The sequence below is a fragment of the Bombus flavifrons genome, chromosome 13 (assembly GCF_040668555.2).
Source record: "Bombus flavifrons isolate JBK064 chromosome 13, iyBomFlav1_principal, whole genome shotgun sequence".
In the NCBI taxonomy this organism is placed as follows: Eukaryota; Metazoa; Arthropoda; class Insecta; order Hymenoptera; family Apidae; genus Bombus; species Bombus flavifrons.
In genome coordinates, this window is record NC_138454.1 from 11,710,279 (window position 1) to 11,725,322 (window position 15,044).

Genomic DNA, 15,044 nt, shown 5'->3' on the forward strand with positions numbered 1-15,044 from the left:
TGTGATTGGTGGAACGATGAATAATTGTCTACAATTATGTTATATATATTTAAATCACGTGGAATATAACAAATTTCCTTTTTTGTACTACAGTTTTTTAATTAAATTCCATATTCTAATAATAATATATATACATATATCGATATAACAATGGATATTACTTTTTGTATGTTTTATTTATTTATGAACAAATTACATGTGGTTCATAAAATAGAAAATACAATATTGTATTATAAAAAAATTGCGGCAGTATATTTGTATTTTTTACGTTATGTATAAAAAATTCAATCTTTAAAAATGGGACAAGTTTCGAAATTTCAAAAAATAATATTGCAATTAAAAAAATACACGTTTGTACTTTGCTAAATGTATGTAAACATATATGTATATTAATAACACGAAAACAAGTACAAAAGAACATATATATATATATATAAATACATAACTTCTTCAAGCAAAAATATTTATCTAAAAAAGTTCTATATTTTATAGTATTAAAATGTATGATAAAATCATTGGTTCAGTATGTTTATCACACACTTATGTTTTCATATAACATATGTAAAATACTATTCTGTATATTTATGGCAATTTATCATACATAAAAGTACTATAATTATAGTATATATAGTAAGGATGTGTTATGAAAATAAACTTTTTCTCTAAACTTGGTTCTGAGATTCTAAGTTGTAAGACAATCTCATAGTACTTTTATCAATTTATAATTGAAAGTATTGCAGAATAGACTTTCTTGAACACATTTTTGATAAATTTGTACTTTAAATTAAGAGTGTCTACTGATATTTCTTGGCGTCTTTAAAATACTTTTAGGACTCTGATACTTTGGAGTTCCTAATTGACCAACAGCCTTTAGAGGTGTCCTACGAGAATCCACTAGAGGTCTTCTTACTAATGCTTTGCCACTTTTAGGTGTTTTTACAGTTAATGGCTTCTTAATATGCGGAGTTTTACACAGCACGTTATTATCAACTTTATACATACTTAGTCTTGAATTCTGTGATATCATATCCACAGATACATTTTGCATTAAAGGTGATGTTTTAACAGCCCTATTTTCTTTTTGATGAGTGGCTGTATTGCATGTCATAAAGTCTTTGGAAATACAATAACACATTTCAATATCCTTTTCTTTATTTTCGGTTTCCATCATAGTACGAGAAGGAGAATGTTTCAATATCAATTTTGAATTTCTACTTTTTACATTTTTATTTGATTTTCGACACAATTCTGTCCGTTCACAATTATGTTTTATATTATTCATGCACTGATCATCCTCTGTACTAAGTAGACCGTTTTTCTTGTTTATAGTAGTGTTTTGAGAGTGTACTTTTGTCGTGCACTCATCAAATAATTTAGCTTTAGCTAGTACCATTCCTGCATTCTGAGTTCTTAATTTTGCGATAGACGCACGACCAGTTTGAGTAATTGGAGATTTCGTTTGGTTTGTTGATCCAAAATATCCATCTGCATCCTTCCAGGATATAACAGCTTTCTTTTTCTCTTCAGATTTCGGAATCAGTTTACCTACAGGTGTACTGTTTAAAATCATATTTTGTTGGCTATTCGTCTTCTTCAGTTTTTCAACTTTGCTATCGGAATACGTGGCCGTATTTGTAAGTTCATCACCATGAAAAGACGATACTCGACGTACCGTCGTGATTGTTCGATCTTTCACCGATTGAAAAGAATTCTGATTGTGTTTTTTTGTATATACATTTGAATTTTTAAAATCATCGCATACATTATTTAATATTATATTATCTCCTTTTTCCCAAAGGGAAGTAGATATAGGTCGTAAGTCAGCATCGTCTTTTGTATAATTCAGTGAAAATGTTTTTTCATTATGGGAGTAAGCATTGCTCAAATCTTGATCAGACTGTATATGTGATTGCAAATCTGATCCATGAGAAATGTGCCACGAAGCAGTTCGTCTAACACGTTTGCTAAAAGATAGAACAAATAAATTGAAGATTGTAAACTACAGAAACATACTAATTTACGTAGCTCATAAAAAGTATAATTTACCTCATCACTTTTTCTTGTGATCTCCTTCTTAAACTTCCTATTTTTCGAGCACTTGGAGACCTGATGATTTTGTGTTCATCTGATCTTCTAATTTTAAGTTCTTTACCAAGTTTTTTAGCTAAGTAGTCTGTTGTCACTGTACTTTCAATACTAGCTTCTTCCAATGTCCTTTCATACGCAGTTTGTACTTTTTTCACAGAATGCAATAATAAATCATCATTCTCCTCACCATTTCCATTATTTATACATTTGAATTCTTGAGAAAGACGAGATTCAATTGCTAAAACTCTATTTTTTATTTCTTCATATTCGCTTTTAGGTATCGTAACATATTCCTCTGACTGATTATCTACAGATGTGACTTGAACATGTGAATATGTTTCAAAATTATTTACAGTTAATCTTCTTTTCATTGGGTTCATTCGTCTTTGTTTATAATTACCTAGATCTTTTAATTCTTCCGAACTTGAATTTAACTGTGTGTGCCATTTACTAGATTTAATATCATCTTTTGTTAACAAGTCCTGCTCGTCACTATCATCTGATAAATTAACATCTGCATCACCAAACATATTATTATACTCTCTGTGAAGGTCGTTTGATACTTCACTGTCTTTTAGAATTAATTTCAAATGTGATGAACTATCACTATATGCTCTGTATGTTCTTTGTGAGTCATCACATGAGTCACAAACAGAACTCCAACGACGTTCTACCTGAGTATCAAAAGTATTCTTACATGATTCTGTACTTTCATCAACAGTTTTCTGCAAATATAAAAATATTATGTAGATTGTTATAATCAAACTTGTTAACTCATGAAATAAATTATTCTCATGTTCTTACTGGCTTTTTCGGTACAAAACGATCCAAACTAAGCCTAATCTTTTTAGATTTATCTGCTTTATCTACAACTCTTCTGAAACATAAGTTTATCATATAAATTACAAATGATAATTGTTTATATCTATAAAAGAAGTAAATACATACTTCTTCTTTGTACTTGGTGGATCTATATAATCAACTTTCCTTTTTTTTGCGGGCTTAGTATTTAATGTATGTACTGAATTAGCATTTTCAGATATCCTTTGACTATCACATGTGTTACTATCTTCAGATGCAGCATTTTTGCCAACAATCTTTTTTAGACCATTAAACATTCCTAAAGAAAAATATTTAAATTTTAAAGAATTCTATGTAAATAAAAGAATTCTGATCTGTTAAGTAATCAAGTTAGTAAGTTAGTTAATGGTACATTTGTTAGAACATAGGTTTATGTCTATTAGATAAAACTTTCATTGCATGCCGTTATTATGAAACTTCAGTATTTATGTCAGTACAGTGTAAATATAGTTTGGAAATAAATTACTACGAACAGATCGACAGACATACTTAGATTGAGGTTGGAGGCACTTAGATGTGGCTTACGTGTAAGGCTTCCACTGCGATGTTTCTTTTTTTTGAGTTTTGAACGCAAATGATCAGATACATCTAACTCATTGTCTGTACTGCCAATTGTTTCCATAGAAATAGCTTGTGTTATATGATCTGGTAAAATACCAATACTTTCTGCATTTTCAATTAAAATCTGAAATATTTCCAGATTAAGCGAATGAAATTATCTTATGTTAAAATTGACATTCTTCTTCAAGACAAATATGCATATCACCTTAACAACAATTAAGTGTAATTCAAGACGCATTTGCACAGCAGACATAGTGGTTTCTTGCAGAGGCATTATATTTGGACCAATAACTTTTGCTAAATTATCAATGCCCATTTTATTTTGTTTCTCATATTGTGCTACTTTCTTTAAAAATTCCATAAAAAATGCCAGAGTATTTAGATGATGTGGTGGTAAAAGAATACAAGCTAATAACAATGCTTGTACACAATAAGTTTTAAGCATGACACAATGTACAAATAAATCATGGTACGTATATGGAATCAATGGTTCTGGTAAGTCTCTGAAGAATGTTTTTAAACAATTAGCTACATCAATGGCATGATGTTTTTCCCCTAAACTGTCACCATTATCTAAACGAATTATTAATTCCTTTTGTCTAAGTTGTGATCCTGCTTTTCTGAATAATCCTTCCTGAGTGATATACTTTTCTAAAAATGTGGATGCATGGCTCACAAAAACAGGCACATGCACAATGGCACCAGAAGATAAATTCACGACATCCAATGGTTGGTACAATAAAGAAGTCTTGAAAACATTTTTCAAAATGCGTTTCCCTTCAGATCGTTCTGCTTTAAACATATTTTTTTTAAAACGATACTTAACTCCGTAATTACGAAGATCACTGACAATTGATTGGTATACTGTTTCTTTATGTAGAACATCGTAAATCAACATGTTTGTAATTTAAAGATAGGAATTATTTGATCATAAATTATAATGAAATCTTTAAAATAAAATTTTTTGTTTATGAACTGTGCAAGAATACAATACAGTTTTCATATTTATACAAACATTATTAAATACGTACAGTTATATTAAGATTATCATGTAACTGACATACGCCATTACCAACTATACAATATTACTTATAAAATAAAATTCGACATTCTAATGTACTGAAAGAAAAATGAAACTCAAACTCAAATTCGACATTAATATAAAATATTAAGTTTCATAATTCATTTAGAAAATGAATACAGCTGTTTATAGTATAGTTATATATTGTTTTAACTATATAAATAAGTATATAAAAATATATCATGAAATAAATAACAGAATAAAATTCCCAAATTTATAAATTATCCCTAGGTTGCGGATGCGTATGTATTTATGAAAAATTTGTCTATAAAAATGTACAGAATATCCATAGCAACATATTATAATATTTAAAAAATAAAACAAATTCTCTGTAGGTTTCATTTCTTTAGTTGTATTCATAAAAATAGCAATTTGTATAAACATCCACAGTCTAATTATTATTAACATATTACATATTTTAATTATCTTATCATAACTTAAACATTTATTATTATGTATCAATTTTATACAAATCAGAAGTCGTAAATACTATTTTCGAACAAAATATTTTTCTCATGTTTAAGTTCTAATTCTTACCATTAATTAATGCGTTGTAATTGATATCAAATTAATAGTATTGGATATCACCTCTATATTTTAACTTATCTGTGGTATTAACGCAACGCGGGAAGATAATTCATGTAACTTATTTGAATCTTAAATATTTATGATATTTCATTCTGTTTCTGTTTGCACTGTTTAGTAGAGATATAATCTATACGATTTTTAAAAACTTATCATGTTTCCAATAAATATGCTTAAATATCATCAACATTTATTTGATAAATTCACTAGTCGATATATGAAATATCAATTTATCAATTGTTTTTTCGTAACAAATCAACAGCTACGTTTGGTACTATCATTACGTACGTTATCTTTTTAATCTATTTAAAATTTCTAAATTAAATTATTTATTTCGCATAGTTTTGTTAGTATAAATATAGACATAAAACTGGACTCGTACGCAGTATATTCTGCTACCGGTTATTTTAAATTGTCGCTTATATCACTCTGTGAAATAATATTTTGAAATAATTTTAACACAAGAAACAACAAAAATCCAACTTTTATCTAGATTGTAATATAAATAACAATTTTCTAGAACATTTTAAACGATGCCATTTAGCCGTAAAACTTACCGCAGATCAATAAACGTCTGTTGAACTTACATATATACAACTCTCTTTCTCTATAAACGTGAACTTATGTATTCAGAACAGTACAAGTCTGATCTAACTTTAGAAATTGATTTTGTATCCAAATAGCGCTACTACAAAGTAGTTAATTTATATATATCTAAAAATAATAGTTTATGGTATCTTGAAAATTGTTGTAATAATATGACAACACAGCAATATTAAAAGGATATAAAATAGTATTATTTAAATAAATTTGTATAAATATCTTTTACAGCATTAAACCAATTGAAGAAAGGAAATATGCAAACAGTGCGATTGTTATCAGGGTATGACATGCCCACTGTGGGTTTGGGTACATGGCAGGTGATTTAATTATTAACATATTATTTAGATTCAAGAATCTTTTTTAAATGTTTAAATTAATTTACATTTTTCATTTGAACTTAAACTTAAAACTATAATGTTGCATACTTTCTGAAGGCTAAACCTGAAGAAATTGAGAAAGTTGTGATAGCTGCTCTAGATGCTGGCTATAGACACATTGATACTGCATTTAATTATAATAATGAAGAAGCAATAGGAGCAGTATTAAAAGAATGGTTTAGAAAAGGTGGGAAGCGCGAAGATCTTTTTATTACTTCAAAGGTAACATTTAACATATATTAAAAAGATAACTTATACATATATAAAGATAAAAAAATATTTAATTACCTTTTTAGTTACCTAATTTTGGTAATCGACCATCAGATGTAGAGAAGTTTATTAATTTATCACTGAAAAGACTTGGTTTGGATTATTTGGATATGTATTTAATCCACATGCCTTTTGCCTTTAAATTAGATGAAAGTACTTGCACCTCAGCGATTAATGAAGATGGAAGTTTTATGTTGGATCTTGATACGGATCCTGTTTCAGTGTGGAAGGTTTAATTCTATAGCACTATTAATGAATAAAATGTTAGTAACTTATAATTGATTGTTTTATTTAATGTTTCAGGAAATGGAAGAACAAGTAAGAAAAGGTCGTACAAAGTCTATAGGTTTAAGTAACTTTAATGAAAAACAAATTTTAAATATATGGGAGAATGCACAAATTAAGCCAAGTAACTTACAAGTAGGTTTGACATGTAAATAAATTTTATCACACTTGGCTTTGATATAGTTTCATAATCACTTTAATTATTATTAGGTGGAATTACATGCATATCTGCAACAAAATTCGCTACGGCAATTGTGTCAAACGCACAATATCATTATAACAGCGTACAGCCCCTTGGGATCACCAGGAGCTAAAACTCATTTTCAAACGAAATATAATCATAATGTTGAAGACTTTCCAGATGTTCTGGGACATCCAATAGTACAAAAAATAAGCGCAGAACATAAACGATCACCAGCACAAGTTTTACTACGTTACTCATTACAATTAAATGTTGTTGTAATTCCAAAAAGTAAATCTCCCGAGAGAGTTAAGGCAAACATTGATTTATTTAGTTTTTCATTAAATGAAGAAGAAATGAAAATTTTGAGTACCTTAGACAAAGGTGTACGTGGAAGAATTTTTAATTTCTTGTTTTTTAAGGGGTAAATATATTTATTAAAGATATTTCATTCCAAATAATGTAAAGATATAAAATCCCTTTGATTTCTTTTAGGGTCGAAAATCATCCACATTATCCATTTAAGGATGAATTACAGTCCTAAATAAAAAAAAAGATTATTAAGGTGTAGTTCGAATGTATGCATATTTATACATTGAAAATGCTTGAAATATAGTACAAAATGAAAACATATATATAATGCGAATAAATATATAACACAAAATGCAAAGAAAAATGTTATTACATTTCAGTGTAATCTGTACAACATTTTACGTTGCATACGATGCTGAAGTTCTCCACGTCGAATCATTGTGTGTATAACTTTGTAAATAGCACGTTCTGGATATGCTTGTTTTACAAAATCTTTAACAATATTTTGCTCTGATACTTGATTTCCAATAGGAAATCTACGTTTCAATTGTTTTTCGATACGTGATAACATTTCATGATCTTCATCCGAGGTAAATCCTTCTGCACCTAAATTTTGACATGTGTTTAAAATGAAGTACAATATTAAGAAATGCATACTACCAGTTACTTCATTATAGATTACCAGCTAAAGACCCTGACATTGCAGCATCTAAAGTAGATACTTGGAAAAGTCTAAGCGCTTCGTTCACGTGGATTTGTGTAGCGAAAGGTTGTAATTGCATTTTAGCTAAAGATTCTGAAATTCTTATAACAGCTTCCAATTGACGAACTGTTATGGGAATAGATAATCTCTTTTCCATATCTTTCTCATGTTCTCTGGTACTAGCTCGCATTACAACATAACGATGTTTTAATTTCTCTCCCGCCTCTTTACTAAGTCTTGGACCACAACGACTATAAAGGTATATCAATTAATGACAAATAAATAAAATATTTTAAACAAAAAATAACCTTACGTTCTACAATAGTGGATATATTTTTTTAAAATGTGCAGTGGTAGTTCTCCTTCTGCCAATTGTTCTGTAACTTGACCAGCATTGGTATGGATATTCATTACATGTTTTGCTAGTGTTACATCTTTATTTTGCTCGTGTTCATCTTTAACAATAAATATCATGTCGAAACGCGATAAAATTGTTGGCATAAAATCAATATTTTCTTCTCCTTTTATCTCATCCCAACGACCAAATATCGAATTTGCCGCTGCTAGAACGGAACAACGAGTATTCAATGTTGTAGTTATTCCTGCTTTTGCAATGGATATTGTTTGTTGTTCCATAGCTTCATGTATTGCAACTCTATCATCCTCTTTCATTTTATCAAATTCATCTATGCAAACAACACCACCATCTGCAAGAACCATAGCACCCCCTTCCATGACAAAATTCCTCTACAAATCAAATAAAACATTTTAGTAAATGTGAAACAAATATTTGATATTTATATGTTAAAATGATTAACTTACTGTTACTGGATCTCTTAAGACTGATGCTGTTAAACCAGCTGCTGAACTCCCTTTCCCAGATGTGTAAATTGCAATTGGTGCAACTCTCTCTACAAATTTTAATAACTGTGATTTAGCTGTACCAGGATCACCTAACATTAAAATATTAATGTCTCCTCTCCTACAAAGTCCATCAGGCATTCTTTTTCTAGAACCACCAAACAATAGGCAAGCTATAGCTTTTTTAATATCCAATGCACCAAAAATGCTGGGAGCTATACTTCTTGCAATTCTTTCATATAAATTAGTGTCTGAAGCAAGACGTCTAAATAAATCTTCTTCTTCATTTGTAAAGCATGAATGAATACCTGAAAACCACAGAAATTGAATAAAAATATTATAGAAAAAAAAGAAATTCATTGCATAAAGTTATTTTACGATATTTTACCACTGCCTGTATTTTCTCCATCTGTAGAAATACCAATAACCCTCATATATGGCGCTCGAACACCAATTAATGCTTTATCTCTTCCTCTATTGCCAGCAGTTTTAGTAACTTTCTTAATTGAATATATGCCCAAAATGAGAACTCTATTGCCTGGTACAATTCTATCACATAAATAGCGATCACAATACAATTGTAAATGTCTTGGCATTTCACCCTGTGGAATTTGATCTGGCAATTCTTGCAGTTTGAGAACTTGAAAATCAACACAATGACATTTATCTGGCATTATAAAAAATGGATCCAGAGGGCATTTTGGCCTTCCTGCTTGTTCTGTTGTACATTTCCTAGGCAAAACATATCCTTCTAAACCAGGTTTAATCGAAATATTAGTTTGCATGCTTCTACAAGAACGACATTGTATAGCAATTTTTGTCGCTTTTGCCCTAATTCCAGATGCAGAAACAATAATACCAGGTATTTTAATAAGTTTAGAAACTGCATCAGGCTAAAATAAAAAAGATTAACCAATGTCAGATATCACAAATTTTAATGTTATATATAATATGAAAATTATTTCATCTTTTTTTAGCAACAAAATTGTCTTTTTTAAGAGTAAACTTAAATCATACTTTGATTCCTCTTAAAGAACTTGGATGTGCATCTGAAGATAATAAAATTTGTATGTCTTCAACTTTTTCTTCATCTGGTGGTCTTGGAGCTGTAAGTTCATCCGCTAAATCTTTTGCAGCTTCTTCCAAGATAGGTAAATATTCAGTTGGATGCTTATAAACTTTTTCTGCGAGTGATTCATCAAAAGCTGCCAGATCTTCTAAATTAATTTCTACCCAATATTGACCCAAATTATAATTACGTTTTAAAATATCTCTAAACAAATTATTATATTATTAATATTATACAAAATTTACGATATAATTATCAAATTTATACACATTGAAACATCATGATTAATTCAGGTACCTATATTTGTAGTTGAAGTTTCCCTCATGGAATTGTCTAATAAATTCCATAAACTTCTTCTTCGAATGTTGAAAATTAGTTCGCGTCTCATTAGATTCACCTACTGAGAAGTTATCGGAAAAGAATATTCCTGGGTCATCAAATCCTTCCATTATAACTTGATTTTTTGATATTTTTTGAAGAAAATATAATTGTGCAACACACTAAAGGAAAATTTGGCGGCAAATATTTTGTTTACATCCTTTGAACTCTCTTTCGACATAGAATAAAAGAAATAGAGATACGACACTTTCCATGTTTCTGTTATGAACTTAGGAATTAATATTTCTTAGGTTTATGGTTTCTCACCATAGGTTCATGCTTATCTCACTTTATTTATTTCAAAATATGTGTATATGCAATAGAAAATAAATTTAAAGTAAATTAAGTAAAATTGAACAAAATAAATATAAATTAAATAATATTTGTTTTATAATTCATAATCGTTGAAAGTTTTTTACATTGACAGTATTACCATTCGATACATAAAGATAGGTTATATTATCTAGAATATTATAGACTTCTCAATCTACTGATCTGTTATATATGGTTTTTAATGTAGACTATTACGTCGCAATTCGCAAACTAAAATTCTTGTTTGTGATGTTATCTGTTTTGTAGTTTATTACATCAACGTATAAAATAATAAAACGAATGCTTTTCATTGTTACATAATCATACCTGATTAATGTAAACGAAGGTTGGTATACGATACGTAAATTATATCAAGCCTTTCGACGAATTGTTATTCGATAAACTGTGTCAATTAAACTTTTAACTGAGGTAAGTTATGATATTAATAGTATTAGTGATTTTAGGATTATTATTTGGAAACTGTTTAATTACAAAAAGTATGGATTTTTCATTGGTACGGATTACCAGCTGAGTCTATTGTTTTAAATAAAAACTAAGCTATTAAAAGTAAAAACTTAAATTTATGTGTATAAATACAATTCTAGTCAATAGTTAGTTTGACAGAAATTTATCAAAGTGTTAGTTTTTATGAAATAAATAATTTATTCTCACTTTCATCTCTTTTGAAGTATGTTCATTAAAATGACATTTCTTAAATTCTTATTTTTAAGTTTTTCGTTTTATTTAAAAAATATAATTATTTCTACTTATTCAAAATTAATAATAATAATAATAATAAACGTAACTTTTATAGATATCTATCTTTAATATTGAAAATTTTTACATTTATGTATGATAATTCTTAACATATGTATAAGCAATAATTAGTAGAAAAAAGTATGTCATTCTCGCTTATAAATTTTTTATTACTTAATTGTTCTTTCACATTATTACTTAATATTTTATATATATTTTTTAGATTCATTTGTTATTTATACAAAAATGCCTCCATATCTAATGAGAAAACGTACTTTACCAACACGAAATTCTCAAGAGTCACAGTTAAAAGAGCAAAGTTCAAATCCCAAAGTGAAATCTAGCAAAATTGTTACACGTAGCAGTTCTAATATGAATAAACAAGATCCAAAAAGTAAGAAAAAGAAAGTTATTAAACAGAAAAATAAAAATATTTCGAATTCAAGACAAATGTCTTTAAGAGAATCATTTTTAAATCAATCTAAAGTGAGAGTTCTACGTTCTCACAAAAATTCTAAAAATCCCACAAATAATAAATTAGTGAAGAAATTATCTCCTAACAAAAGAAAGCCACCCATTTATAAATGTGGTTCACCAGAAAGTCCTAAGGAAAATACCAACGAAATATATGAATTTAAATTTGATGTTAATGATTCAACTGAAAGAGTACCAAAAAAACGAAAAAAAAGAGCTGTTATTAAGAAAACAATAGCAAAGCGAAAAAAAGGAAATGTTCTAGTAAAACAAGTTAGCAAAGAACAATCAACTAGTAAACCTGAAAACATCAAGAAAACAAATGTTGTTAAATTTGAAGGTGGTGAGCATATAGAATCTCTGATTAAAAATAGAAATGATGTATTAAAAGAGGAATTAGTGGAAAAGCCTAAAACAGATGTAGACGTGGATAAAGAAGTAAAAGATTTAGAAAATATAGTCAGAGAAGAAAATGCTGATGAAACAGTTACAAAACCTACAATTTTATCGATAGAAGATTTAAGTGATAGAAGGATTTCAATAACTAATATTTCAAAAACATCAGCGTCACATGATTTTAAACCATTTAGACCAACAAATATTTTTAATAACAAATTAACCATACAAAAAAAAGATGCGCTTAATTATTCTTTATTTGAAAAATCTTTGTCACCAATTGTAAAATTAGTAAAAGATCCTCAAATATCCTCCAGTCCCTGGAGAGCAGCACCATTACTTACATTTTCTCAAGTGAAAAATGTATTTCAAAGCACACCCCAAAATGATAAGTATGATATTATTAATAAAAAGTTCTTGCAAACATTAAATAATGAATCGAAACAATTTGGAAATATAACAAAAACAAAAAATAATTTACAAAAGAATAATGAAAATATCAACACAGAACGACGTATAAGTAATAGTACCCCTAAAAGAAAAAATCTTGTAAGTACCAGAAAATTTGGCACAGAAATTACAAATATAGATCATTCCTTACAGTTTAAGTCTCCAATAGAACAAATAAATGAACGAATACCAACTGAAACTGAAAACATTCAGTTAAATACTACCAATGTAACTAATATATTTAAATTTGATAATAATGAGAATAAAACGAAAAATGTATTAAGTCCAAAGAATGGTTTTAAAAGAGAAGCAACAATGATTAAAACTAAAATAAATCAAGGAAATATATTAAATATGCAATTTGATAAAGAGAAAAAAGAATATGATTCTCAACCTGGACCATCAGGTTTACAGGGCTGTTCAATTTCTAACAGAGATAGGGTATTAAAACAATCAAATTTAAATAATTTCTTAAATGTAATGGAAATGCCACAGAGTACTACAATCAAAACACCTCATGGAATTTTCGATGATGCACAATCAACACCAATTATTAATAGAACCCTGAAAAAGGCTAATGTATCTACTATGGAGTTAAAAAATGCATTTGGTTTTAGTGATAATGATTCTAATCAAGAGGAGTCTCCTATTAAGCCTAAAAATGAAAGAAATAAAGGAGAAAAACCCATTCAAACAGATATGGGACGAGACAATATAAAACCTATTAGATTATCAATTGGTGAAATAAAAAATAAGTTACTAACTAAAGAATTGAAAGAAGATATACACAATAAAGAAAATATATTAACTGAAAAGAAAGGAGTACAAAAGTTAGAGGAAAACAATAAGAAGTCAATTGAGATTGTTAACTTTTCTGATACATTTGATATTTTATCTGAAGCAGGTGAAAAATCAGTAGTTTCTGCACATAGTATTCCATTATTTGCTGATTTGGAACCATCTCATTTTACACAGGTATAATTCTATAGTTATTATTATATGAAATTTTTTAAATTATTAACGATACGCTTATGCAAAAATGTATCTGTATATTTATATTTTAGCCTCCACGACATTCATATAAACGAAAACGTGACCTGAGGTTCAATTTTTTGGAAGAAGAAGATGAAGAAGGGGAAGAAAGAATAAGGAGCTCTGAGACAAAACGAAAGAAAACTGATAAATTGAAAAAGGACCAAGAAGAAAGATTATTGAAGTGGGTTCAAGATATTAACAAAACATTTAGTGAGATAGACCAACATGAACTTGTGGTTGAATAAACCATTAACTATTATTATTATAGTATTAGGTAAACGAGAAGGTTTATGTCGTTTTAATTAATGGGAATAAATAATGCAAATGATACAAACTTTCTTGGTTATGTGATAGAAAGATGAGATAACAGTTACTAAAACCTTGAACAAATTTCGTTAATAGTCTTATATCTTTTTATCTATACATGTTTTATTATTATTATTTTGTTCCTTAACAATATATGAATTTATAAAGGAAAGTATTTGTATGACACTGGATACTTAATGATTTTATACTTAGTTAAAGAATATCTTTATGTTTTTAGCCTGTATTCAAAATTATCTGAAAACATTTATTCACATAATTTAATATAGCTATATACTGGTATTTGTAAAAAATTTTTTAAACAGATTATATACTTTTTACATTATTAAGATAATATAAATGTACAAAATAATATAATACTACAAGTGATATAAGTAAAAAGGTACTAATAAAGAATATAACTATTTATATCTTTTACATGCGTGCATATATTATTTCAGTAATAATAATACATAATCTAAAATAAATAATTTATATTTCGACACTTTTTTTTTACTACCAAATCCGTTTTTGAACAATCTTTTTTCATACATTTCCTATAAAAAATATGTTTCTTGAATATTCATTAGACATCATTTAATATTGTCAATTCAAATTGAAATATGTTTTACTTGCATTAATAAATATTTTATACAAACCTAAGCATTTAGACATTTCTCTACATCCACTGTATATGCAAATATATTTATAGATATTTATAATATAGATTATGTATATATGTACATAAACGCTGATGCATGTGTGAAGTATTAAAATCTCTTGTAAAACGTGAGTACCCACATGCTTATATCCATCCATGCTTTATGTTTCAACATAAATTAGAGTTTGTACGTTGTACATTGTACATCGTATACAGTTGTGTATTTGTATGCGCGCGCATACATAAATACTTACTATTGGACCTGATCTCCACCAAACGCTGTTACATTGATACAACTTTTAAAGAAAATATTTAAAAGGGCACTACTGAACATTTTTATTCAGTAAGTATTGCATAAAAACTACTGTATATATCTCTACACTATGAACAATTATAACTTCATTAATTAGTTGGTAAAATATTTATATATATTATTTAATTT

The 15,044-nt window shown here is 27.9% G+C and overlaps 4 protein-coding genes across 12 annotated transcripts; 2 read left to right on the forward strand and 2 right to left on the reverse strand.

Annotated features, from left to right (window-relative positions):
- The first annotated feature begins 135 nt into the window (after window positions 1-135).
- LOC138186525 (aldo-keto reductase family 1 member A1) lies at window positions 136-7,718 on the forward strand. 4 transcript variants are annotated; one of them, XM_069126488.1, is made up of 8 exons: window positions 136-166; window positions 6,008-6,096; window positions 6,214-6,378; window positions 6,453-6,656; window positions 6,730-6,846; window positions 6,922-7,316; window positions 7,388-7,470; window positions 7,585-7,718. In XM_069126488.1, the coding sequence occupies exons 1-7, from the start codon at window positions 151-153 to the stop codon at window positions 7,434-7,436; spliced, it is 1,035 nt and encodes a 344-aa protein (XP_068982589.1). In that variant the 5' UTR covers window positions 136-150; the 3' UTR covers window positions 7,437-7,470; window positions 7,585-7,718. The 4 variants fall into 4 exon arrangements, with proteins under 4 accessions (XP_068982589.1, XP_068982588.1, XP_068982591.1 ...); XM_069126487.1 differs by lacking the exon at window positions 136-166 and adding an exon at window positions 5,316-5,460; XM_069126490.1 differs by lacking the exon at window positions 136-166 and adding an exon at window positions 5,654-5,672.
- On the reverse strand, window positions 247-4,591 carry LOC138186520 (uncharacterized). Of its 5 annotated transcripts, none has more exons than XM_069126480.1 (7): window positions 3,716-4,590; window positions 3,439-3,634; window positions 3,037-3,208; window positions 2,893-2,965; window positions 2,489-2,813; window positions 2,047-2,407; window positions 249-1,964 (listed from the first exon to the last, which is right to left on the reverse strand). In XM_069126480.1, exons 1-7 carry the CDS (start codon window positions 4,406-4,408, stop codon window positions 785-787), a joined length of 3,000 nt encoding a protein of 999 aa, XP_068982581.1. In that variant the 5' UTR covers window positions 4,409-4,590; the 3' UTR covers window positions 249-784. The 5 variants fall into 5 exon arrangements, with proteins under 5 accessions (XP_068982579.1, XP_068982578.1, XP_068982581.1 ...); XM_069126481.1 differs by having other exon boundaries at window positions 250-1,964; window positions 2,047-2,395; window positions 3,716-4,589; XM_069126478.1 differs by having other exon boundaries at window positions 247-1,964; window positions 2,047-2,813; window positions 2,893-2,962; window positions 3,716-4,591.
- LOC138186523 (DNA replication licensing factor Mcm5) lies at window positions 7,293-10,402 on the reverse strand. Its single transcript, XM_069126485.1, has 8 exons — window positions 10,135-10,402; window positions 9,786-10,041; window positions 9,157-9,661; window positions 8,730-9,076; window positions 8,221-8,654; window positions 7,887-8,158; window positions 7,578-7,810; window positions 7,293-7,432 (listed from the first exon to the last, which is right to left on the reverse strand). The coding sequence occupies exons 1-7, from the start codon at window positions 10,284-10,286 to the stop codon at window positions 7,581-7,583; spliced, it is 2,196 nt and encodes a 731-aa protein (XP_068982586.1). The 5' UTR covers window positions 10,287-10,402; the 3' UTR covers window positions 7,293-7,432; window positions 7,578-7,580.
- A 304-nt stretch (window positions 10,403-10,706) lies between these two features.
- LOC138186522 (repetitive organellar protein) lies at window positions 10,707-14,379 on the forward strand. Of its 2 annotated transcripts, none has more exons than XM_069126483.1 (3): window positions 10,707-10,956; window positions 11,507-13,578; window positions 13,668-14,379. In XM_069126483.1, exons 2-3 carry the CDS (start codon window positions 11,530-11,532, stop codon window positions 13,881-13,883), a joined length of 2,265 nt encoding a protein of 754 aa, XP_068982584.1. In that variant the 5' UTR covers window positions 10,707-10,956; window positions 11,507-11,529; the 3' UTR covers window positions 13,884-14,379. The 2 variants fall into 2 exon arrangements, with proteins under 2 accessions (XP_068982584.1, XP_068982583.1); XM_069126482.1 differs by having other exon boundaries at window positions 10,708-10,873.
- Window positions 14,380-15,044: the final 665 nt, after the last annotated feature.